Source organism: Mus caroli, chromosome 5, assembly GCF_900094665.2.
Source record: "Mus caroli chromosome 5, CAROLI_EIJ_v1.1, whole genome shotgun sequence".
NCBI lineage: Eukaryota > Metazoa > Chordata > Mammalia > Rodentia > Muridae > Mus > Mus caroli.
The window spans coordinates 12870639-12897767 of record NC_034574.1 but is presented as its reverse complement, the minus strand read 5'-3'; the positions used below and the strand labels follow the sequence as shown (position 1 = coordinate 12897767).

The 27129-nt window shown below is 35.3% G+C and overlaps 1 protein-coding gene across 1 annotated transcript in view; it reads right to left on the bottom strand.

Moving 5' to 3' along the window:
• The window catches only part of Sema3c (semaphorin 3C), a 150304-nt gene that overhangs the window by 48152 nt on the left and 75023 nt on the right, over positions 1-27129 (bottom strand). Inside the window, exons 4-10 of the mRNA XM_021161998.2 lie at positions 26368-26430; positions 18094-18213; positions 10527-10617; positions 8559-8678; positions 5558-5700; positions 4288-4402; positions 2752-2821 (exon numbers count right to left, since the gene is read on the bottom strand). Coding sequence (XP_021017657.1) covers positions 2752-2821; positions 4288-4402; positions 5558-5700; positions 8559-8678; positions 10527-10617; positions 18094-18213; positions 26368-26430 — 722 coding nt within the window. The remainder of the gene's footprint in view (positions 1-2751; positions 2822-4287; positions 4403-5557; positions 5701-8558; positions 8679-10526; positions 10618-18093; positions 18214-26367; positions 26431-27129) is intronic.

The following is a 27129-nucleotide window of genomic DNA, read 5'->3' as shown; positions in this document are numbered from 1 at the left end:
TCACAGAGACCAGGGTATGGGTCTGCACTAGATGAGAACCAACAGCTAAGAGAAGCAGACATAGACCCCTCCCCCATCTTTCTCTCTGAAGCAAACTCCAGTTGATAACCCCTTGCAAATGCAAATTTAGTTTTCTCTAAGGGAGTCTGACTGGGGAAATGACCTCTTCTCAAGGGTAGGCTGCATGCCCAACAGGTGATAGCCAACAGGAAATCAACTCAAGGACATCTTTGGTGGTTCCTGTCTCAATACTGTCATGTCAGGACTTTTCCATTTTAAAAACAAAAAAATATTTTATGAATGTTGTTTTAACATTCATTTACTTGCATATTTTTCCTATCTCTATTCGCCCAAAAGTTCCTTTGCGTATATAGTATGACTTTCCAATTTAATGTTTTTATAGAATTCCTGAGTGTGCAAATGAGTGAGTCAGGCTTTATGTCTTCTCTTGGGCTATTTACTTCTGTCTGTTTGTTCTGTCCAGTTGATGTGTTAGTTTTTGGTTTATCTTATTATATTAAATTTTATTACTATCTCCTAGAAGTCTGTTTTCTAATGAGAGACAGAAAGGTAGTGGATCCAGATGTGAGAGATCTGGGGAGAACTGGGAGGAGTAGAGGGAAAGAAGCTGTAATCAGAATATATTATGTGAGGAAAAAAATCTATTTTCAATAAAATAAAAAACCGAAACTATGAATTTTTACTCTAATCAACCACAAACAGAATGTTGATTTCATGCTCTATTAATTCCCATTAATATGTGAACATCATGTTTCCTTACAGTAGTATTATCATAACTTGGCTGTTCTTCTATGAGAGCCTGACTGGCAAGTGGAGAAGTCCATGTTGTCTTTGTATGTGTATTTTTCCTTTAGTCACATTATGAAAGAGATCCAGGGATGGGGATGAGGAGAGAGCTCAATTGATAAAGCACTGACTTTGCAAGCATGAGAGTCTAAGATCAATCCCCAGTACCCACAGAAGAAAGAACAACAACTGTGAGTGATTAGTGAAGTGTGTTGATAACCGCACTGAGGGGGAGACATGCACTGGGTTTCACCTGCAACCTGTCCAGCCTGCAGCCTGGGTGAGCTGCAGACTTCTGAAAATCTCTGTCTGAAAAAGCAAGTTGGATGATGACTCCTGAGAAAGAACAACTGAGATTTTTTTCTGGCTTACACACACACATGCGCGCACGCACGCATGCATGCACACACAGCGTTTCATAAGTACTCTCACATAACAAGATGCATGCAAAGTCAGGCATGTGAGCACACCCATGCTTTCCCAAAGGATTCAAGGCCATTTTATTAAGGTCTATTTAGTCATAAATTTGTTTACATTCTTAATAAAAATTATTTCCATTATCATTAGGTCAGAATAATTGAAATCATGTTTTTGACAAATATAAAAGTAGAACATAATTATATTGAAATCAATATTTGATTGAAATTTTGGCAGTTTTGCTGCTTGATAAGCAATGTGAGACTACTTATCTGCTAGAACAGGAGCTGAGCCTACTGTCCGGGAGGCCTGTCTGAATTTCTTCCAGGGCAAACATAAGTGATTGTTCTTCACTATTCCTGCCAACTCTTTTATTATGAAAGGCTCATAGCAGTTTACAATTGTACCACCACATCTTATGCTCCTTTTTAAAACTATTTTGTGTGTGGTGTATGAGTGACTGCACATATGCATATGTCTATACATATTATGTCCACGAGTGTACAACTGTATGTGTGCATTCAAAAGTCAGTCCTCTATCATTGCCAGCCTTATTCCCTTAATATAGGGCCTCACAATGAACCTGAGACTTGCCATTTTGATGACACTAGTTAAACAGCAAACTGCTCAGGACCCACCCTCTCTACATCTGGAACAATCCCAGGGCTAAACGTGTGTTTCCATAGAGGTCAGGGTCTCATGGACAGCAAGATCTCTTTCTCACTGAGGCATCTCCTCAGGCAATTCCCTCATTTAAAATTAACTTATAAAAGAATTGTTTCAATAACTCCTTTGAAGTTTTCTATTAAGTAACAAGGAACCAATGCATACAACTAAAGGCTCAATAGACACATCTGGAGTTTGTGACTGAATTCACACTAACACCCTAGTACAAAACTAATCTACAGAAAAATGTACACATGAAATTTTGGGTCTATGAGAAAGGCATGCAAAACATGATAAAGTTGACATTGCACTCCTATTAAGCCAATTTTGAAATGCAAAAATATTATCATATTATAGAATAATAGAACCAGTTCAGTTTTTGTTCGATCCTCATAATAAAGGATGTAGATTAGTGAAGAACTGAAAGTTATTGCAATGCAAATTCAAACTTCTTTTTAGTTTTCATAATGCATAGTTATTATAAAATTTAAATAATTAAATATACACATTTTTATGGGTTCTCTGTATATACTTGTGTGCTACCACTGCCAAAATTCAGGAAAGAAACAGATCCATCATTACTAAAACCTAAGATTCTATAGATTTTATTAGAATTTCCTTTTGTTATTTAAATATTTACTTATTTAAATGCTTGAAGTATTTACTTCAAGCATTTTACTTCTTCAATTTAATTTATAGTTTCATTTTTTTTCTAAAGAACAACACATAATTGTTTTTAACAATTTAACTCTTTGCAAACTTTTTTTGAAAGAATTCCGTAAGATCAAATATATTTTGGTAATCTGGAACAAGTAAAGAGCAGGAACTGTTTAAATGAGGAGCTGTGAGTGCTCCAGTTACCTCGATGTGGTGAAGATGCCATACACCAGTGTTGTCCTTGGATTGTCAGTTTCCAGCAGAAAGACATCCTCTATACAAAGGAAAAGGACATTCTTTTAATCTTTCAATGACATTTTAATTGCTTAGTTTTGATTACCCCAAGACACAAATTTCAAGTATGAAAGGGAGTCCTCAGGATGCTGTTTCTGGAATCAATACAATTTGGTATAATGTGATGATGCATACTTAAATAAAATGCTAGCCTGGCATTGGGGGCATTTATGTAGACTATATCTCTATGAAAATGATGATGTATAAATGCTAAGAGGAAAACCCCAAATTGTACATAATGTGGACATTTGAAAACCTTACTTCTACAAGACACAAGAGAAAACATAGTTGTCTATGGTGGGAATGACACAGCTGTTCTCCTGTTGCTTGTTTCTGTGTTTTCTCAAAATCCTATACTGATGAAACAGTAAAGGACTTTTTTTTTTTAATTTTGAAATAATGAAACTGTCAAATTCCTCTCAACCTATGATTTAAAGTTATAATGCTGAAGATAATATTTTTCATAAGGCCCTTCCTTCATAAGACATAGAACTTTATATAGGCTTATGATTAAAATTTTCAGGAATATCTTACCTAATACAATTCCTCTAACAAGACTTTAAAGGATATTATAAGGCAGAGTCATATGTTTTTATAATATAATAAATTCACACATGAATTTTGACTCCTGAACAACCAAAGATTATTTGATAGTAAGTCCCTTTTAAGGTGAGCAACAGTCTCCTTAGGGTTTATAACATTGGATTTTGTAACAAATATTTATATTTCAACTCATATTAATCAAAATCTGAGAATGAATGTCTCATACATTTCAATGGACAATGTTTAAAAAGATTTGCTTCTTAATGAAGCTTAATTACCACAGCATTATGATATATAACATATCACATTAATATAGAAAGTTATTCATAGCTATACTACTAATCCTTATTTGATATGGAGACCATAAGCCTTCTGTCATAGGAGGAATACTTAGTCTAAATCACCAAGAAGAACCAAGCTAGGAGCATAATGCTTGTAATTTATAATTGACCATTTTCCTTAAACTCTACTAAATATTCTACTAAATGTAGTAGTTATATAAATATACATGCATGTCATTATATAAATTGATTTAAATCATATCAGAATATAATTAAGGATATTATATAATAATCTGATTTAAAATTTTTAAATTTAAATCAGAATATTACATATATATGTAATATTGATTTATATATAAAGAAGTAAACATATTACCTATATATAAATTATACAAGTCCTTCCACCCTATATTCCTTCATGTCCAACAGTATACTCAATGGTAAAAGAAATTATGAAAATACTAAATATACTGGTGAGCAGTGCGTGATTTCCCCATTCAAGGTGAAACACCTTTTACACTGTAAATATCCAAGGAAGATGCATCCTCTCTGAGACTTCATTAAGCCACTAGATGCTCCTAAAGTCTTCTGAGGAACAATGTGAATTCTTACATCCACCCACCTAGTTCATCAAAATGTGTCTCTGGGCCATCTTCATCTGTGACTGAGCATACAAGTCTTGCCTTTAAGAATGTGGTCCACTTGTTGACAAGACTACGTTGTCCACCAGTGTCATTCTGAAAACATTTTATAAACACAATTCAGATGATTGGAGTATTAAATTTTAAATTTAAACTCTAATTCATAATTTATTGTAATATGAAGATTAGAAAATACAGTCATTGTACAGAAAGAGTAGGCTATATAATCTTTTATAGTACAATGCCAGAAACAAATGGACTGTGTGGAGATACAAGTATATGGCTCAAGTGTTACAGTATGTTACATAAACTCTCATATGTGATGAATAGATAAATATTTGCCTCTTCCCAAAGCAAGTATTTATTCTCTTAAATATAAATGAAAATATGTTTAGCTTTCGGAGCTTACTATATTCAGAAGAATAGGTATATTCCATATCACATGGCTATATATAGTTCTACTTTACCTCTGTTCTCTCAGTATTTTTACTTAATCCTTAGTATTTCTGAGTGGGTTGTTTATTATATACATTTTCTTGGCTAACACACAGAGCATTGGATTTGCTCTTTCATACAGTCTACTGATGAGTTTTGTCTTCCCCTGTGTCCAATGGCCTTTTCATTTCTGTGAACTTTGCTATTTTGATGAAAATTATTAAGAAATAGTTGTGTTCTAGTCCACAGAATATTGAGGTAATAAAAGATAAGTAGGAACTGGACACTTCAATAAATACATCTGACAAATTATCATAAATAAGCCAACAAAAGTTTATAGTAAGCCTATAGAAGATAAAGTCATGAATTTTAGACAATATTTTTATATACACTGCCAATATACTGATGATTTGCTCTTTAAAAGTAGAAACGTATTTTTAAATTTTCCACTGGTATATTCAGTTCCACCATAACTACGCCTTACTGAGATTCAAGTGTCTTTTATTTACAAGAATTATTTTGTTTTCTTTGGTAATATGCAACGTCCCATTTGTGTGAATGCAGCACAGTAGGAAATTACAAAACTAGCCAAAATTAGTTTTATGTTTAGAACAATAATCAAAATATTTCCTTGAATATTTCTACTGAGATGTGGTACAGTTGTCTCACACACACTGTAAAATGCATGATATACTAAAAATCTTCTTTCTATAGTTTACTCATTGATAACGTTAAGCAATAAAAACACAAATAAATATCGGAAAGCATATAGATTATTTAAAATCTTTCTTTAAGTAGATATTCTAGCTCACTCACAGGGCATATTCTTGCAATCATGGAATGAATCTGTTTTGTGCTCCTATTGTTGTCAGTCAGTCTTTCTTTGAAGAAGAAATAGACCTTAGCATCATTTGGATCAGTGCCATCTGGGATCACATGTGCGTCCACAAACATGGGTTCTGCAAAAGAGATACAAAGATAATGTTCTCATGATTAAAAACCCACATACCATTCTTTGAAATAGACACAGACCCATTTCAACATTAAATAATCCACTGTATATAGGCAAGATTGCAAAAAGTAGTATCAACATACCTCATGGAGAGTATCACACATGCCAAACTAGAACTCTAGCTTGACAGATGTTTGTTTTCTTCAAGGAAGTCAAGAAGCAAACCACTCTTAGAGGCAGGCCCTATGCCTAGCAGTAGATGTCCAAAAATACCAATTCAATGGGATTTTTGGAGGGGCTCTATCCCCTAATGTTAGGTCAGGGAATTCTTTTGGTTTGTGTCAGTTTTACCTTATAGGTCTTTGTTTATACTTGTTTCATTTTTTTTTTGTCCTTTATTTTTTTTTTTATTTTTTTTTTAATATTTTTNTTACATATTTTCCTCAATTACATTTCCAATACTATCCCAAAAGTCCCCCATAGCGCCCCCCACTTCCCTACCCACCCATTCCCATTCTTTTGGCCCTGGCATTCCCCTATATTGGGGCATATAAAGTTTGCAAGTCCAATGGGCCTCTCTTTCCATTGATGGCCGACTAGGCCATCTTTCGATACATATGCAGCTAGAGACAAGAGCTCCNGGGTTCTGGTTAGTACATCATGTTGTTCCAACAATAGGGTTGCAGATCCCTTTAGCTCCTTGGGTACTTTCTCTAGCTTCTCCATTGGGAGCCCTGTGATACATCCAATAGCTGACTGTGAACATCCACTCTCTTCAGTGTGTGTGAATGTGTTAGTGTCTGTGTCTATGTGAGTTTGTTGTGCTTATCTTTGGCTCGTTTTCACGGTTGGTTGTCTTGTCTTATTTGAATTCACTTGTTTTTCTTTATATTACAGTATTTTATTTTACTTTATTAGTATGACTTCGGTGCCTCTTTGTCTCTGATAAGAGATAGAAAGGGTGTGGCTCTGGATGAGACGAGATGGAGGGGAACTGGAGGAGTAGGGGAGGGAAAACTATAATCATAATATATTGTATAAAAAAAGTCTTTTCAATTAAGGGAAACAAGATACAACTTTAATCAGAAGAACAGGGAGAAGGAGGAGAGAGAGGAGAGGGAGGAGGAGGAGAGGGAGGAGGAGGGGAAGGATGGGGAGGGGGAGGAGGGAGAGGGGGAGGAGGGGGAGGAGAAAAGAGGAGGTCATAGTAGTGATGGGGCAGGAGAACCCTAACACTTTCTTTCCTTAAATGACGGCCAATGAAGTGAAGAGTAAACTTCCCAAGGGAAAAATTGTGGTTAGTGCAGCCATAGAAGCTTTCCTTGTTTCAGGAACAAAACAACTTTTTAGAACATTCTATTTCTAGATACACTGACAGAATAATGTGAAGAAGTAAAATGACAATCAGTGCTTTCATAAGTTGTCCTATCAGTGAAATAAAATGTTTAATTATGGTGATTCATGGTAAACTGCATCATTAACTAAATAGGCAATTTTGAGTGAGCTTGCAGATTCCCTGGGGGTTGAATGGCAAGCGCTCAGTGGTTTCCTTCCCCTCTACATGACAGAGACTGATTGTAATGTTACAGGAAAATCAAATTATTCTCCTTTCAGTGTGTAAATTCTTTGTGGCCCAGAGAATTTGAAACTAAACAAGTATTAGCATAAAATCATTATACCTTTGACCTATATTTTATATTAGTCACTTTTTTAAAAAGGAATTGTGATGGTTTGTATATTCTTGGATCAGGGAGTGGCACCATTTGGAGGTGTAGCCTTGTAGAAATAGGTGTGACCTGGTTGGTGTAGGCATGTCACTGTGGGTGTCAGCATAAAATCCTCACCCTAGTTGCCTGGAAGTCAGTCTTCCACTAGCAACCTTTGGATGAAGATGTAGAACTCTCAGCTCTGCCTGTGCCATGCCTGTCTCGATACTGCCATGCTCTCATCTTGATGATAACGGACTGAACCTCTGAACCTGTAAGCCAGCCCCAATTTTTTATAAGACTTGCCTTGGTCATGGTGTCTGTTCACAGTAGTAAAACCCTAACTAAGACAGTAATATATAACCCAAAATGGACAGGGAATCCACAACAGAGTCAAGTAACCTGGACCTTTGGGGGCTCCCAGAGACTGAACCACCAACTAAAGAGAGCAAGGGATGCAAATATATAGCAGATGTGCAGGTTGGTTTTCATGGGGTTCCCCAACACCTGGAGTAGGGGCTGACTTTGATTCTGTTGATGATTATGGACCCCATTCCCCTAGCTGGGACACCTTGTCTGGCCTCTGGGGAGAGGATGCACCTAGTCCTGCATTGACTTGATGTAGTGGGGTAGTGGGGAGCAGACACGATGATAGGGGATGGGGCAGGACAATAGATGACGACAGGAAACAAACAAGAAGTGGTTCCCCTTCTCAGAAGAGAAGAGGAGGTGATAACCAGGACGAGGATTTGTGTGAGGGGGTACTTGGAGGAGAGGGTGGCTGATACTAGAATGTAAAATGAATGAATAAATTAAAAATAAAAATTGATAACTAATTCTCTATCACTATAGGTTCTTAGTGTAAACAAACACAAACATATTACCATTTAACAAGTAGAAGTATTCATGATGGCTATCACTGACATTTGTATTTACACAGCTCTACAATTATTGTATCATTTATAAATCAATCAATTGGAATACGAATGATGGCTATTTATTTATCTTAAATATTGGTCACTTTGAGTATAGAAGTATAACTGCTCATGTAAGATCCTAATATTTTAGTTTTGAATTTCTTTTTCTATTACCAACATATAATTAAATATTAATTTAAAGTAAGATATAAGAGGAGAAAATGGAGTAAATGTTTCTTTACCACTCAGCCATTTTGAATTATGCTGATCAGTTCGAACTGCATTCCTCTTAGTTAAACTTCGGAAAATAGCAGCATCTGTTCCCATGAAGTCTATATACATTCCTGAGAAGAGTTCCTCATCTAGGAAAAAGGAAAATTTGTCAGAGAAATTCTAATGCATTTTGAGCTCACTTTAACATTCAAGGAGCTTTAGCAAAATACATTGTCCCAATTATTAGTAGAGGTTTGTAGTTATCAATTAGTTTCTTTTGTCTACAATTTACAAAACACTTGGTTTAATATGTTCTTATTGTGATAATTCTATATGGTTAGAACAAATTCAAAAATTACTTGTTCAAAATTTTAAGTAAGGAACAAATTTGGATGTAGGGCCATGTCATTCAACACACTGAATCTTAACGTTTTTATTCATAAATTATCAGAAATGAGCTACAATCATAACAGTACGCATCACATGTTAAACTTAGGATTTTGCCTAAAAGATGGACATAGTACTTTTATTACCTGATGACACAGAAAGTACAATAATATTGTAATGAACAATATTGGTGAACAAACTAATCATTTAAATCCTACATTTTGATCTTCGGTGGTACAAGGCTACTGGTAATGTAAACACAGCTCACTTTTTCAGCCATAACTCTGTTGTAAAAAATAAACCAATAGGGAAGAAATAAACAATTGTCATAACTGGCCTATTCAATTAGTTTAATATACATCTACATATATATGTGTGTCTACACATATGTAAATTAATGTATATGATATATTTGTCATTAGAATAAATATATATGCACATGCAAATATACATATATATCATTAGAAACTTTGAAGATTAATTTAAATTTTTATCCTAAGTATGGAGCTGTAAATATTGATTTGGTAAGAAGCAACATAGCCTTCTAGTACTAAACAGCTGGACAACATTTGGAGCGAGTGTCAAGTCCTCATGTTTGACCCATTGACCTGACCTGCTTCTGTGCAATGCTCTAGATTGCTCTCAGGATTGGGACATTTGAGCCATTCTCAATAATCCTGTTGGACAGGACAGACTACAGAATGAAATGTTTCTAAAATGATCCCATCAGGTTTTGTATGAGAGCCCCTATCAGTTAAGAACCTAGAATGACAGGCCTCTTGATATCCATTTCTTCTTCCCAGGAGGAACAACAAGCCCATGATGACACTTTAGAAAATGACAACGAAAATAAGAATCAAGCACTTTTAAATAGTTCAGCTGTTTAAACATTTGTTTGAATATTTGTTGTGTACACAGATTTGCCTATTAAGTCAATATAACACAATATCATTTCCCATTTTGTTATAGCTTATTAGTCATAAAAGCAGGGATTGTAAATCTCCACTGTTCAATAATATTGATGAACACAGCTTTTGGTTATATATACTTACCCGAGAGGGAAAGGAAAGAAATTTAGAAGTTGGCTTACAAATTTCAAACCCCATTTATCAAATATCACACTATCAATTATATCTAAAACCTTACAAAAGCCTAATTGTCAAACTGACTTCATGTCTTTCTTCATATCTTCAGTGCCTCTAGCAGCAGACAGATTATATATATGTATACATATATATGTCCTAAATAAGAACCCTAAATAGCAAAAGACCGCCAGGCTTGAGAGAGCAGATGCTTTGTGTATTGTAAAAAACAGAGTTATTCTAATTCATAACATTGATCATCATTTAACTGATAGACATATTTGAAACTTCTCTATTATTTTGTGACTTCAATCAAATGGACATAGCAAATCCTTACAGTACATTGAGAGATCCACACAAACAATGAGATGCAATTTTATGGAGATAAACCTTTGACAAGGCAAATAAACACACACCGATTCATGATCTTCTCATGTACATCAATAACTAGTTCAAACATATAAACTAATTTATAAGTTGTGTGTTCTCTATTCTTTAATCCCCTCTCCCCCTTCATTTCCTACTTACTGATCATAACAGACACAGTGTTCACATTCGGGTTGAAAGAGCATCGTCCTTTGCCAGATTCACACTTAGAGTCGATCATGAATACCTGGTCCTTTGTAGTAGAAAAATGTATCAGATGATAATATTACATTATCCAGTGAGTAGAACGAAACATAATTATAATTAATTTATTTTAAATGATTGTTATCAAATAAAATAAACCATCTTCAAAAGATGCTTTCTACCTCTATGTTTTCAATGTGCTATATTAAGACTTAATTGCCCTCTATGAAACAATCCATTTCTAAATTACTATGCTCTAATATCAGCAGGGCTAACCCTCATCACACTTTATAGCCCTAAGAACAACATTCCTGAAGTCAACATCATTAAGCCACTCTTGAAAATGTAAAATCATTATACAGATAGTTGGATATGTTTGTAGAGCCTTATCCAAAAGAAGAAAAGGAACAACAATTAAATAATCTAAGCAATGATTATAATGTCTCTAAAATAAGATATTTTAAAACTAAAGCTCCCTTAAGGTCTGCTTTCCCACCAAGGCAGATCATCAGCCAGATAGGTACACTCTACACCCTACAGTCTGCATGCCTCTCAGCAGATCCGCAGTAACCAGACATAGGTGAGAATCACATCCAAATACCCACAGAGTCCAGCTGACATAGGACCTATCCACCCTGCCAAGTCCATCTTCCTTCAGGTCCACATTTCTCCTGGGCCAAATCAGTGGGCCCAATACTCTCCCACCCCTTATAGCCTGTTTGCCTCTCTCAACAAAACTGAAGAAGAAAACTTCCCTAACCTAAAGAAAGAGATGGTCATACTTGTACAAGAAACCTACAGAACACCAAATAGATTGGGTCACAAGAAAATACTCTAGTCATGTAATAATCAAAACAATAAATGCACGGAACAAAGAAAGAATATTAAAAGCTAAGTAACATATGAAGGCACACCCATTAGAATTATGCTAGACTTCTCAACAGAGAATCTAAAAGCCATAATATACTGGACTGATGTCATCCAGACCCTAAGAGATCACAAATGCCAGCCCAGGATGCTATACCCAGCAAAACTCTCACTTACCATAGATGAAAAAAAACACATTTAAACAATATCTTTGTACTAATCCAGCCCTACAGAGTATACTGAAAGGAAATCTCCATCACAAGGAGGGTAACTACACTCAAGAAAACACAAGAAACTATACAATTCACAATAAACCCAAAAGAAGTCAATAATATACACATAATATCACATCCAGCAACAAAAATAACAGGAACTAATAATCTGTCTTTAGGATCATCTGTCTTTAGTATCTCTCAACGTCAATGGACTCAATTCCCCAATAAAAAGACACAGGCTAACAGACTAGATACATAAACAATATCCAGCATTCTGTTGCATACAAGAAACACAGCTCAGTGACAAAGACAGACACTACCTCACTGTACCAGGCTAAGAAAAAGTCTTCCAAGCAAATGGTCAAAAGAAATAAGCTGGAGTTGTCATTGTAATATCTAATAAAATAGACTTCCAACAAAAAGTTATTAAATGAAATGGGAATTCATCAATGGAAAAATCCACTAAGAGGAAGTCTCAGTTCTGCATATCTATGCCCCAAGTTCAAAGGCACCAATATTCATAAAAGACACTTTACAAAAGCTTAAAACACACATTGAAGTTAATACAATAATAGTGGGAGACTGCAACACTCCACTCTCACCAATGGACAAGTCATTGAAACAGAAACTAAACACAGACACAGTGAAATTATCAGAAGTTATGAACCAAATGGAATTAACAGACATCTATAGAATATTTCACCTCAAAACAAGAAAATATGCCTTCTTCTCACTACCTCATGGAACCTTCTCCAAAATTGACCATATAATCAGACACAAAACAAGCTTCAACAGACACAAGAAGATTGAAATAATCACATGCATCCTATCAGATCACCAAGGACTAAGGCTGGTCTTCATTAACAACAAAAGCAACACAAAACCCATATAGCATTGGAAACTGAACAACTCTACTCAATAATAACTTGTTCAGGGAAGAAATAAAAAAAGAAATTAAAGACTTCCTGGAATTCAGTGAAAATGAAGAGATACCATACCCTAACTTATGGGACAAAAATGAAAGCAGTGTTAAGAGTAAAATGCATAGCATTAAGTGCCTTCATAAAGAAAGTGGAGAGATTCCATACAACAGCTTAACAACACACCTGAGAGGTATAGAACAGAAAGAAGCAAACATACATAAGAAAAGTAGAAGGCAGATAATAGTCAAACTTAGGAGTGAAATCAACCAGTTAGGAACAAAATGAATGATACAAAGAATGATAATAATAATTTAAAAACCCCTAGATCTGGTTCTATGAGAAAAAAAATCAACAAGATAGATAAACCCTTAGTCAAAATAACTAAAGAGCACAGAGACAGTATCCAAGTTAACCAATCAGAACTGAAAAGGGAGGCCTAAGAACAGAAACTGAGGGAATTCAAAATATCATCAGAAGGCACTACAGAAGCCTAGTCTCTAAAAAACTGGAAAGTCTAGATGAGATGGATGTTTTTTCTGGACAGATACCATGTACCAAAGTTAAACCAAGGTCAGGTGAGCTGACTAAACAATCTCTTATCCCCTTAGGAAAGAGAAGTCATAAAAAAACATTTCAACCAAAAATATTAGCCCAAGGCCTGATGATTTCGTGCAGAATTCTAGCAGACCTACAAAGAAGACCTAATACCAACACTCCTCAAACTATTCCATACAATGGAAACAAAAGAATCACTACCTAATTCATTCTAAGAAACCAGAGTCCCTATGATACCTACACCAAACCAAGGTTCAACAAAGAATAAGAACTGCAGACCAATCTCACTTATGAATATTGATGCAAAAATACTCAATAAAGTTCTTGAAAACTGAATCCAGGAACACGTCAAAACAATTATTCACCATGATCAAGTAGGCTTCATTCCAGGGATGCAGGGATGGTTCAACATACAAAAATCCATCAATGTAATACACTATGTATACAAACTTAAGGAAAAAACTCACATGATCATCTCATTAGATACTGCAAAAGCCTTTGGTGAGATACAACTCCCCTTCATGTTAAAAGCCCTGGAGTCATCAAGAATTCATGGTGCATACCTACACATAATAAAAGCAATATGCAGCAAACCAACAGTCAACATCAAATTAAATCAAGAGAAACTAGAAACAATCCCACTAAAATCAGGAATAATAAAAGGCTGCCCACTCTCCCCCATCTACTCAATATAGTACTCAAAGTTCTAGCTAGAGCAATTAGACAACCAAAAGATATCAAGGGGATACAAATTGGAAAGGAAAAATTCAAAGTATAACTATTTGTAGATGATAGGATAGTGCACATAAGTGACCCCCCAAATTCTACCAGAGAATTCCTACAACTGATAAACAACTTCAGCAAAGTGACAAAGTGGTCGGACACAAATTAACTCAAACAAATTAGTAGCATTCCTTTATACAAATGATAAGCAGGCTGAGAAAGAAACAAGGGAAACAACACCCTTTACAATAGTCACAAATATTATAAAATATCTTGGTGTAACTCTTTCCAAGCAAGTCAAAGAACTGTACAAGAACTTCAAATCCCTGTAAAAAGAAATTGAAGAAGACTACAGAAGACGGGAGGATTTCTCATGCTCATGGATTGGTAGGACTAGCATAGTGAAAATTGCCATCTTACCAAAAGCAACCTAAAGATGCAATTATTCCTCATCAAAATTTCAACAGAATTCTTCACAGACATGGAAAGAGCAATTCACATGGAAAACCAAAAAACCCAGGATAGCCAAAACAATTTTCAACAATAAAAAATGTTCTGGGGGAGTCACAATCCCTGACCTCAAGCTGTACTACAGAAGAATAGTGATAAAAATCACATGGTATTGGAACAGAGACAGGTCAATCAATGGAATAGAATTGAAGACCCAGAAGTAAACCCACACACCTATGAACACTTGATCTTTGACAAAGAATCCAAAATCAGACAGTGGAAAAAAGAAAGTATCTCCAATAAAAGGTGCTGGTCTAACTGGCAGTCTGTATGTAGATAAATGAAAATAGATCAGGATTTACTACCTTGCACAAAGTTCAAGTTCAAGTAGATCAAGAATCTCAAACTAAACCAGGCATACAAATCTATTAAAAAGGAAAGTGGGGAAGAGCCTTAAAGTCATTGGCACATGAGAAATTTTCATGAACAGAACAGCAGTGGCTCAGTCTCTAAGATCAACAATTGATAAATGGGACCTCAGGAAACTGAAAAGCTTCTGTAAGGCAAAAGACATAATGAATAGGACAAATTGGTCACCTACTAGGATATAAATAAATAAAATAAAATTTAAAAACCCTAAAGCTCTATGTTGCTATTTAATTTTTGTGGAACATGTTTTCAAGATTTATTTGTACATGAAATAAAAATAGTTAAATAAAAGGAGGCCATAAAATTGAGAGGTTGTAGCAGAGGGGAAGATGGGAGAAGTATCAGGAAGATGAGAAAGAGGGAAATTGTGTCATTATATTTTAATTTTATAAAATCTGGGTAGTAGATGACAATCATTTGACCTTCGTTGACCTCAATGGTCATGGCAAAAAAAATTTAAAATATAAGAGAATTTGCATCATGGTAATCAGAGTTGAGAGGCTAGTTAGAAATGGCTTTATTAAATGAGGACAAAATACATAGCCAGAAGTTTGCTTTACTTATAGAAAATATTAGTTTGCTTTTGATAGATGAAGTATGATATAGTGGGAGTTATCCCAAGGCAATAATAGCTAAGTGAAGATAAAAAGAGAATGCAAATTCAGCCTCCTGACACCTAACACATCTGCTGTATGAAGAAAATAATTATAAAACTGAAAGAAAGCAGGAAAATTGAATAATCTTGCTTGTGGTCCTAGAGGCAGGAGCTGATTTCCCTGGATAAGGCAGTGTTGGCAGAGGAGGAACTGATAAAATAGCCTAGATGGTCTCTAGTGGCTCATTCCTTCACCACTTGGCATCATCTCCTCTCCATGATCCTGATTACAGTCTAGTTACAGTCTACAGTGGTGAAATATGAATAATCTACTTCAAGAAGAAATAAGAAATAAGACTCTTCATCTACTTCCTAAGAATTCAGCACTATTCTTCCCTGGTTCGTCAGTAATCCTTCTTTTCTAAGTTTTTGTGCACTTGACTTTGTAATATTTGAGTCCTAACTTTGCATTTTAATAACATTTGAATTAGCTCTTCTATGGCATTTATATACATACTTTGTTATACCTCCCTTGACTCCATCCACCTGTCCCTCTGCACCCACTGAGCACTCTCTTCCCTTCCTGCTATCATATCTCAGATATTCCATCACCACCCACACGCCACTGCCCCCCTCGCACATAAAGTTAAACTCTATGATGTGCATGTGAGATGAAATATGTAGTGTTTTTTCTCTGTCTTTGTCAACCTTTCTGTGACTAGCTGTTTCAGATACAGCTGCTGTGATTTCCCTGTGACTCGGGACTGTGAGCTGACGAAACCATTTCTCTCTCTAGTTGCATTAGGCAGAGTAGAGTATTTTACCTCAGCAACAGAAAAGAAAGCAAGGCAGTGTCCTCTCTATATACTCAGAAGTAGAATAGCTGGGTTATAGTGGTGCTGCCTACATCTTCTTTTAATCCATTTTTATTAGATAGTTTCTTTATTTACATTTCAAATTTTATCCCCTTTCCTCATTTCCCCTCTGAAACAACCCCCCCACCATATTAATCCTAAGCAGCTATGCAGGAGCTCTCATCAGCAAGGAGTACAACACCATTCTCATTGTGTTCTTAACAGCATTTTTTTCTGTACACAAACAGCAAACTTGCTGAGAAAGAAATTAGGAAAAGTATTCCATTCACAAAAGTTTCCAGCCTACCTCGAGGATAAGCTTAACCGTGTAGGCAAACCCCTCTACAGTGAAGACTAGTATACTCAAGAGAGAATTGTACAAAGACACTAGAAAATGGAAAGACTTCCTATGCTTACTAATCCACAAAGTTAGCATTGTTTAAATGGCTTTATATCTAAAAGTGGTTTGCAAGTTCAACAAAATCAAAATATCAATAATGCATTTTTCAGAATTAGGAAAAACAAACTTAAAATTCATATAGAAACAAAAAGGTCCTGAGTAGCCAAAGCAAATGAGCAGAATGCACAACTCTAGCGGCATACAATTGGTGACAGTTAATTATACATGAAGTCACAGTGACAAAAAGAGCAGGTGAGAGTCAACATGGCCGCTCATCAGGTTTTCTGACTGTGTGGAAGAAGAGCTCTATGTAAAATGTTTGACAAGGCCTGGATAACTGGAAGAGGAGTTGTTAGGAGAAGCTACATGCCTGAGAAGTTTATCTATGGTTAGAGGAGGAGAAATCCGAGAAGTTACAGTACAGAGATAACTTAACAAAAGGAAACAGTTCTGTCTGAAAATGGAAATGAGATTAAATGGTGAGAAAAAGGAGGACCATATGACTTTTATTCATCTAATTGCATATGAGTATATATATATATATATATTTCATATATAAATTATATGAAATGTACTAGACAGTAATCTCTGTCCACCTATGTTAGCAGTAAAGGACATTGCTGCTGACTAAGGAAAAATAATTTCAAAAAGAACACGAACAGAAATATCTGGAGCTCCATATCCACAATTCTGATCTTTAAAAGCCACTTAAGACATGACTTAGGAACTGGACTTTCTAAATTTAAGTTAAATAACAAACTAAAGATCACTTTACGTAATTCAGTTTCTAAAAAACCGTGTTATGGGAAATAAAGAATCAAAGCTGGGTAAGGCTCCATGCATGGCTTTTTTTTTTCTGCATGGCTTCTACAGTCTTCTGCTGTACTGGGCAAACAAACCCAGCCTTTGATAGCACAGTTCAAATGCAGCCAGCCTTCTGTTTGACTATACATTAACTGACTGTTTGACTAGTATTACGCAAACACCACACCATAGTAAGTCATATCACCTTAAGCAATAAAAGTGTGAGGTGAGAATGAATGAACATAGGGTAATGTTAGTTTTAAATGAAGGCATGGTTTATCGATTTAGAAAGTTATTTTTCAACAAAACATGTAATATCCTGTTTCAAACACATCTTAAAATATATATCCATAAGGGTGAACTGAAATTAAAATATAAGTGAAATGAATATATATTTAAAAGAAATAAGAATAAACATGGTATTTTTTGCTTCTGAATTTAATACTTTATATTTAATACAATATGAAATTACAGTTTTCCTTTATTTTAAAGTTTGTATGTTTAGAAAATAGTAAAAACATCTAACTTGAAAGTCCAATAAACACAATTTAGCTTCCCTTGACAGACAACATCAATATAAAATATATTTCTGTGTTTAAAAATATGAAAATATTTTTATTATCACTGATAACCCCAAATCTTTAATTCTAAAATACTATCAAGTTTCTGGCAGTAACACCAAAACTGACAGTAGAAACTGTCAGGCTTACCTCTGACCTCCTTCCCCGGTTCAGGTAAGTGCACACTGGGCTGAACGCTCCACTCCCACAGACATATAGGTGAGTACGGTTGAAGGTCTGAATAACCCGGACGAAATTTCCACAGCCATGCTGGCAAAAGAAAGCCATTTAGTGAGTCCACATCTTCCTACTGTCTACAGCAGCTCTGCTAACCTGAGCTCTGCTGTGGAAGCTGACCTCTGCTGTTATCAAATCCTACAGAAACTGTATACAACTTGAAAGGCAATCTGGAAACACCCATCTAACTTACAGAAGAAGAAATCAGATGTTGAAATTTGGCAGCTGAAAAGTCTAGCTGCTTGTGGATGGCTACAGCATTAGTACAGAAGGATACCTCAACTGAGATTTACCAAACCTAAGCTGGTGATCTCAGGACACCAGGCGTTTTCTGTGACTAGAACAGACAAAGCCTCTCTTACAGAGCTCAGGTGGAAAAAGGAGGGATTCATACAGTCTTTGCTGTTTCTACTTCATCTTTCCCAATTCGGGGAATTTAGGTGAAAATGCTCTCGAGTTTATTCTCCACAACATGTTAATGAGTCTAAGTTTGGACATGTTCATCTGCACATTTTCTACCTGTTTAATGCTATTGTTAGGGGGCATCTTCAAAAAAAAACAAACCAAACAAAAACAAAACAAAAAACCAAAAAACAACAAAGAAACAAAAAAATCCAAAACAACAACAACAAAACAATAAGAGAACAACCTGCTTTATTACAATCATCTGTGTTGTGAATAAGCAGTATCAATTAAAATAAATCATTTTTACTGCAATGCTTCATATGCTGTATGAGGTTACATCATACATATGTGGGAAGGTGGTTGTGTTGATGCACAATCATATATGTGTGCTTGTTGTGTATGGAGACTTGATATTGATGTCAGGAGTCTTTCTCAATCACTCTTCAACGTATTCATAGAGTTAAAACTAGAATTCACTAATATGGATAAACTGGCCAGACAGTTTATTCTGAAAAATTTATGGTCACCATCTCAGCACTGGAATGACAGGTGACTCTGCCACTAAGTCCACCCAGCATAGCATTTACAAGGGTTCTCTGGACTTGAACCCTGGTCTTCACACTTGCTGCTTACATGCTAAATGCTTTAACAGCTCATCTGTCACCTAAGCTGAACCTATGTCAGGTTTTATGCTGAACAGTTTTACAAGCTCATTCTTTTATATGATCAAGTTCAGAAATGCAGGCATACAACATCCAGTCAGCAAGGTGAATCAACAGCAAAGTTTATTTTCACCAAGCCCGAAGCCCTGAGTTTCATCCCCAGAAAGTACAGTGTAAAAAAAGAAAAAAGAAAAATAAAAAAGAAAAGAGAAAAAAAATACATTCTCAGACTTCCACTTCTGTTTTTTTGTACTTACAGAAATCACACACAACTAGATAGATAGATAGATAGATAGATAGATAGATAGATAGATAGATAGATAGATGATAGATGATAGATAGAAAAATAGATAGATGATAGATAGATAGATAGATAGATAGATAGATAGATAGATAGATAGATAGATAGATTCAAAAGAGTAATGCAGACATACACTGAGCACGCGCGCGCGCGCGCGCACACACACACACACACACACTGTATAAACATGTTTGAAGTGAAGTTGTGCTCACTCATATTCCATATTATCATGAGTTCACCATGGTAGCCATGGCCACCTTTTCTACTTAATACATGAAAGTCATCTTAGAATACATGCAAAGCTGCAGCTCTCTATAAAGGATGGTGGAATCATTCTGTCTGTCCAGCATCCCCACTAAATAAGCTTTTCATTTCCTGTTTCTCACTTGGTTCCAGTTTAAATGGGCAAGGGTGTCATTGCTGTACTTCTAATTATCTGTGACCTTTCAGGAGTCTGTAAGTTCTCCATGGCCAAATTAATCACTCCAAACTCCACAGATGATAAGCTCATTACTTTTGCTGATTATAAATTAATCAAGCCTGAAACAGAATGATATTCCCTCTACAAAGTCATTTTTCTCTCCAAGAACATTATTGAAAATACTTTTATCATCTGAGGTGAGTATTGTGTAATAAAAGCTATAAATATATCAAATTTAATGGCATTGTCTCTCTGTATAGTTTATAATATGTGCTTCTCTTTCACTGTTTCTGGGTCCACCATATAGCTAGTATTTATGTTACTACACAGTACAACAAAGTGCTACAATAAAAGCTAAACTTGATTAAAAATTTATATTGTCTTATATATTCCATCAATTTTATATTCATTTTTACTTGTCAGCAAATATATATTTCTTTTTGTGCATGGGAATTCTAAGCAAATATTTCTACTATAAATTATTAATAAAACTTTAATTCTAATGTCAAAGAAATTAATCCTTAAAACCCAGACTATACACTTTATTTTAAAGTTAAGACAGTAGTAGGCTATGTTAAATACACAGTGTTATTTCTTGACCCCTGCTTTTAGAGGTACCCGGAGGTTAAGTATATAACCAAAGATGATAACATAATACCTGGAATAAACTGCCTCACTGAAGAGTAGTGTGTGTGTGTGTGTGTGTGTGTGTGTGTGTGTATTACATGTCTGTGTAAGATTGTGTGTGTATTACATGTCTGTGTAAGATTTGTGGGCAGAGACATGTGGTTATCTTTTTCACACTCAAGTTTAGTCACTCTGGAATTCTCTATACATTAACTTCCAACAAGACATGCTTCAGTGAAAACTTAGAAAGGGGAGTCTCCAGCTGCTTTGCCTTGAGCTCTGTAGACAACTGACTTGGATAAATCGTTGCTATAGTAAAAGGAAAAAAGTCAACAATACATTTTATATTTTCATTCATAGAACTATACTTATTTCATCCTATGCATATGTCTATTTATTATCGATAATACTTTCTTTCTTATGTGATAGGAGGCATGGGAGTAATTATTTCCTCTACTTTACTATTATGATTTCCTAGAACACTCAATGTTTCACTTTATAACAGATATGTATTGAGCATTTTGTATATTTTTCTTAAGGAGTTTTCATGATTCATTATTTTTTTCTTTTTGCATCTCAGTTTCCTTAGAAAAATAAACCAAAGATACTTTGGTTGCCTTTATTCATATAGATAGCTACAGTAAGAAAGGTTTCAAACACATGTATAATAATTAATCCATACCTTTACCCATCTTATCATATATCACAGATTAAGAACCCACATTTTAATTTTACAGTTATTAATACTTATGCAACCTTAGCATTTTTATATTATTAACATTTTCAGGCTCCTCTATCCACATACTTTGATTGCATTTAGTCTCACAGCAATGCTTCAATTAAGTAGCTGAATTTCAATTTACTAATAAAGAAGTTTATCTCCAAAAGAGATTAAATGGAGTCTTCCCCTTGGACTGGGACTCTGGCCACTACTATTGTCTATATTTTCTCCAGCATTTTCACTATCAGCAGACAAATTTCTACTATGTGATACTCAATGCACCTCCTCCTTCCTCCTCTAGAGAATACTCAAGTGATGCTGAACAGGTGAGGCAATCTTGAGAGCTCTGCTTTTCCCTTGTACAGCATCATTTTTTGACCTTATCAATTCTGACATAAACTGCTGTGTAAAATCCTTTTCAGCAAATATTTATTAAGACACTGTATTTAGGGTTAGGAACACTTGAATGCCTAATCTACTTTCTGCCTTCAAACAAAGAGGAGAATATATCAATCCTGTGGTAAGATCCACGAAGTCATCATAGGGTTCTATACTAGTACATACATGCATCAATATATTCATATATGAACTTAGTATAAAGCTTTAGAATAAATATAATTTCATCTTGGTCTGGTATAATAATGTTAACAATCAAGATACATAATGAAAGAATTTTCCAAATGAAATCAGTACAATCAATCAACGAAGTCATGAGTCTGGAGAGATAGCTCCGTGGCTTGCCTAAAAGATATGTGTTTGGTTGCCAGCACTGACATTAAACGGCTCACAACCAGGTGTGTCACCAGCTCCAATGGATTGGAAATCAACTTTTAGCCTAGGCAGGGAGGCTCTCACATGCACATAACCACACACTGACATAGACACATATCTATAATTAGAAATGAATAAACAGATAAAAACAAAGCAAGTGCATGCATTGGTGGGCTTTTCTTTATTTTGGAGTGAATGTCCTAGGATTACATTGAATTCAGAGTCCCATGCCATGACATAAGGAAGTCATGGGAGTTGGTCTGTCATTGTGTCATTGTCTTCACATACACAGAATACTGATAGGATTTAATACTGATAGGATTAAATCTAACCAAATATGCAGATCACAGAACAGAACCTGGTTTTAAACTCTGGCTTTAAGTTTTTCCAAATGTCATTAAGTCCATTATATAGGTTTTCTATGGTTCAAATTTTGTAGCAGGAAAATGACAGTAATAACATTTGTTTTGAGCAACATATTAATAAAGTAGTATGAACATTTTGATTTGGGTAGGCCATGTGTCCTTTAGAGATTAGTACTAGTCCTGTTCATAATACTAATATGGAAAAGATTTGGTATTGAAGACTTTAGTATAAATAAATATGAACTATTCCATTTTAATTTTTTGGTTTTTTAGAGATTAATATAATTACATCATTTCTTCCCTCCTTTTTCTCTCTACAATGCTTCTTATTTATCTCTACCTCCATTCTCTTTCAGAATCATTTTTCTTTATTTGTTGTTACCTGTGTGTGTCCATGTCTCTGTGTGTGTGTGTGTGTGTGTGTGTTTGGTGTGTTACATGTTTTTTTTTTCAGGGCTGTCTCATAGGTATTTGATAATCACTTGGTGTGTTTTTTGACTTGAGTTGTTTTCTCAAAAGCGTTCCCCCATTCACATGATTTGTTGGACAGGGATGTCTGAGAGATTCCCACAACATTATGGGCTATTCATATATATGGGCTATTCATATATATGGGCTATTCATATATATATATATATATGAATATATATATATATATATACACACACACTTTGGGGGGTTTCATCATGATATGAAAGCATGGCAAAATGGTGCTGTGGCTCTGTGGAGGTGGGAACTTGTAGCAAGTGTTCACACAGCCAGGACCAAGAAGCCGACTGAGAAATTCAGAAGCAAAAATGCTTGCAGTTTTCCAAGGCTAGTATTTATTGTGCCAGTTTGGGCCACCTCCTAAATGTACTTTAACCTTTAAAATAGTGCCGCATAATGAATACTGAGACATCAAAACAGAAGCCTGTAAGGAGCATTTTAGAGCCAGACCATTAACACTAGGTATCTGCTTACCCTGGTTCTTGCCAGGTAATGGCCTGTGTCACTTATCATGCCTGATGGGAATTCCATTATTCATGCTAAGCCAATTCCAGCACTGTGCCTGTGTGTGTGTGTGTGTGTGTGTGTGTGTGTGTGAAGAGGATGAACACAAACAAAACGTGTGAAATTCTTAAACAACTAATAAAATAGTCAATTTCTATGTTCTAAAAGTAAAATAGTACATAATTCAGTAGCAGGTATTTCAACACTGTGAGTGTATTTGCAAACACTTGGTGTCATTGAGAAGTAAAACACAATATGTTGTCTATAGAACATTCATTTTATCTATTGCCGGTTGTTTTATATTCTCTAGCCTTTTCTCTTGAAGTCAAACTAAGAAGAGGTCTCTGTAAGGGCTGCACCCATAGCACACAAGCTGTATTTGTTGGATTCTCTCTTTTCCTACACAGGTAGTATAGGTAGCTGAAAGAATTTCATAGACTATTGTTTCCAAGGTCTTAATAGTTTTATCTGCAAAATCAAAACCCGTTCAGTTTAGTCATCAAAGTTCATAGAACAGATCTCTCCATGGATGACCTCCCAAGTGTATCGCTACTGGCTATACAGAAGAATTAACAATATGCATGCTTGATACTACAGCACAGTAGAATTGTGGGGAAATGCAGGCATGTATTGATTGAAGATTTTATTAAATAACTTTTAATCATCACAAAACATATAACAATAGGTTTCTATTTCACCAAAGGGGGAAAATGGCCAAGTGAATTGGCTAAGACACATTAGAAAAACATCAAAATCACTATTTGGAAACTGAATGTGCAGTCTACATAGTCTCCCTGTAGCAATTGCTGTGAATCAGAAATGAAACCTTCTTGAACAAAGTACCAGGAAATTCAGTAATATTGCCATGGGATATTGTTGTGGTGAAAGGCACGACATGATCAGACACGCACCAGTGAGAAACTGTTGTCACGAGGAAGTGGAGGAAAATTGTTCACCACATGGGCAATTTTGGAAAGAATACCCCCAGAACAGCACCTTTGTCCATAGCACTGCCCCACATTCGGTTGCTTCCCTGGATGGCCAACAAAATGTCCAATTTTTCTCCTGGATTTTTACCCACTAGGCTTCCATTACATTATAACTATGTGTTGTCCTGTTTCTTCTACCTCTTTTCTGTTTCTGTTTTCTGGATGAAATATAAATTGAAAATGTAAGACTTAGGCCTGGGTCATGCTTGGAAATGGTTTGCAAGAACTCTTGTGGATTATTACTGTGAGATCGTTCACTCTAGAGCTGCAGTTCTCAACCTTCCCAATGCTACCACCCTTTGAAACAGTTCCTCATGTTGTAGTGACACTTCCACCTTAAAATTGTCTATGTTGCTACTTTATAACTGTGATTTTGCTCCCATTATGAATCACAATGCAAATATCTGCATCTTCCAATGGCCTTATGGATCCTTGTGAAGTCTAACTGCTCCCCAGAAGGTTGGGACCCACAGACTGACAGTCATTGCTCTAGAGCCTTTGGTTGCCTGGACTTTCCTCAGTCTTTACACAAGCTTTTATCTGTGACTGTCTTCAGAGATTGTCACACTGAAAAAAGTTCCTCTCATTATGGATTCATTTTGATGGTGACTGGCCTATCCCAATACCTCTCTGGAGCACTTCCTTTCAAGGCTCCATATAGACATCAATCCTTTCAGCACCTCTTGTTTCTACTGCAATGTGCTCAGTCAGACTTTTCTAGACAAAAAGTTAATGCTAATACTTAATATGATCTCAAAACCAGATGCATAAGTGTAAGTATATTAGATTTCCTACACAATATTTTTTTTCTATTGCATTCTTTAATTTGCATCTATTTTCTTGCTTATTTAAAATAGGTCAAAGTTTTTCAACTAGATATGGGGAAGAAAAGCAAAAATAGGTCCATGTTTACACCAATTATGTCTTTCATAACTAGAATTATGCTAAATATACAATTGGTTCTTTATCAAATGTACTTTATCAAATGAAAAATTGAGAGTAAATATAAATGAAAAGAGAGAACTTTTATCAAATTATTTGTCAAAGGGCATTTGTATCTTTGATACTAATCTCATCATGGTATTTGTCATGATTTGAAGCAAAAATGCATATATATATATATATATATATATATGTATATGCATGATTGTGTTCATCAAAGACTAGCTCAATGCATTTCTTATGCAATATTCAAGAATAATTTAGTGTCAGTGAGAGTAAGTCATGCACAGAGATCAATACAGGTTCCTTACTTGACTCTCTACTGAAGTCCAGTTAAGGGAATCCATTTTGCACAAGTGTTGAGCTGCCCATTTGTCAATATTTGCTTTGATTGTGGTTTGCAATTGTTTTAATTAACAAATGTACTATTCATCATTGTTGACTTATTTATCTGGAATTTGCAGGCTCATGACTATTTTTCTATCAAGAATCTTAAGAATAGTTCCCATGGTATCTGGGAGTTACTCCAGACACTCACAGCATCATTATTTCAGCAGCCTGCTGAGAGTTCTGTAGGTTGGAGCCACTTGGTACAAGATTTATTGGTGAAATCAATCATGAAAAGTGTCTGTGTTAAATAATGAAGCATGGCTGGAAAGTTTAAGCAGTCAGGAATTCTAAAGTTACAGATGGTACGAGAATTCCAGTCCCACCACATTTACACTTTCAACATTAGTCCTGCCAAGGCTCCCTAACACCACTAATCTCAGATTCCACTGTTCTCTAAGTATGTACATCTGAAGACTAATTATCTCTGTGTGTAAGTGTGTGTGTGTGTGCACATGTGTGCATGTGTGGTGTATAGTGTGAATGTGTGCGTAGGTGGGAATATTTGTATATATATGATGTATCCAAAGAGGGGCTCTGTGTTTATATGTATTGTGTGTATGTTTGTGTGTGTGTGTGTGTGTGCATGCTTTAACTACTTACTGTAGGATCTTTGCCAGCCATTTTGCACTCTTCAACTTTGATTGTTGATGCTGGCCAGAAAACCTGCTCAGAAAGAAAAATAAAGTTTGTATCAGGTCCACACTAACAGCATATTCTTAGTTTGCTTTTGACTATCTGATTTCTTTAAGGAGTTACTATTTTTGATTTTCAAAATTCTTCCTATACCTTCTGAATTCAAATTATTGGGCTATTGTGTTATTATACCATTTATGTTTTGCTTATCCAATCCGTTTTTATTTAACAAAACCTTTTCAATAACACATGAGAATTTGTGATTGTGTATTTAAATAAAGGTATTAGAAAGATAAATGTGCAAAATACAATGCCCATTTGCCCTTTGGACTTATAGTTTTACCAACTGCTGATATCATTATGGGTCAGGTTTATGTGGCTATCTTAGTTCAAGGCTACCTTTGGTAAAGCACACAGCTAGACTGACAGGTTTAGTTAAAGTGGGCTTCCATATACCTTAACAATGAAACACACTAGTGTAACACATAACCACAGAGTCTCACTGAAGCATTGTTCTTGCATTCTAAATCACTGCACTGGGTCATGTGTGGCAGAGAAAAATACTTTTTGAGTTGTCAGCCGTTAATAAAATAAGTGTGCAGTGTCCTGTCTATAATAAATTTAGATCGTTTTACTCTTTTAAGAGTTAACACAGTTTTGCTTTTATTCCACTGATGGTTAATTTTGCTTTTTTACTGGAAAATTAAATGACAAATGTAGGTTATGATT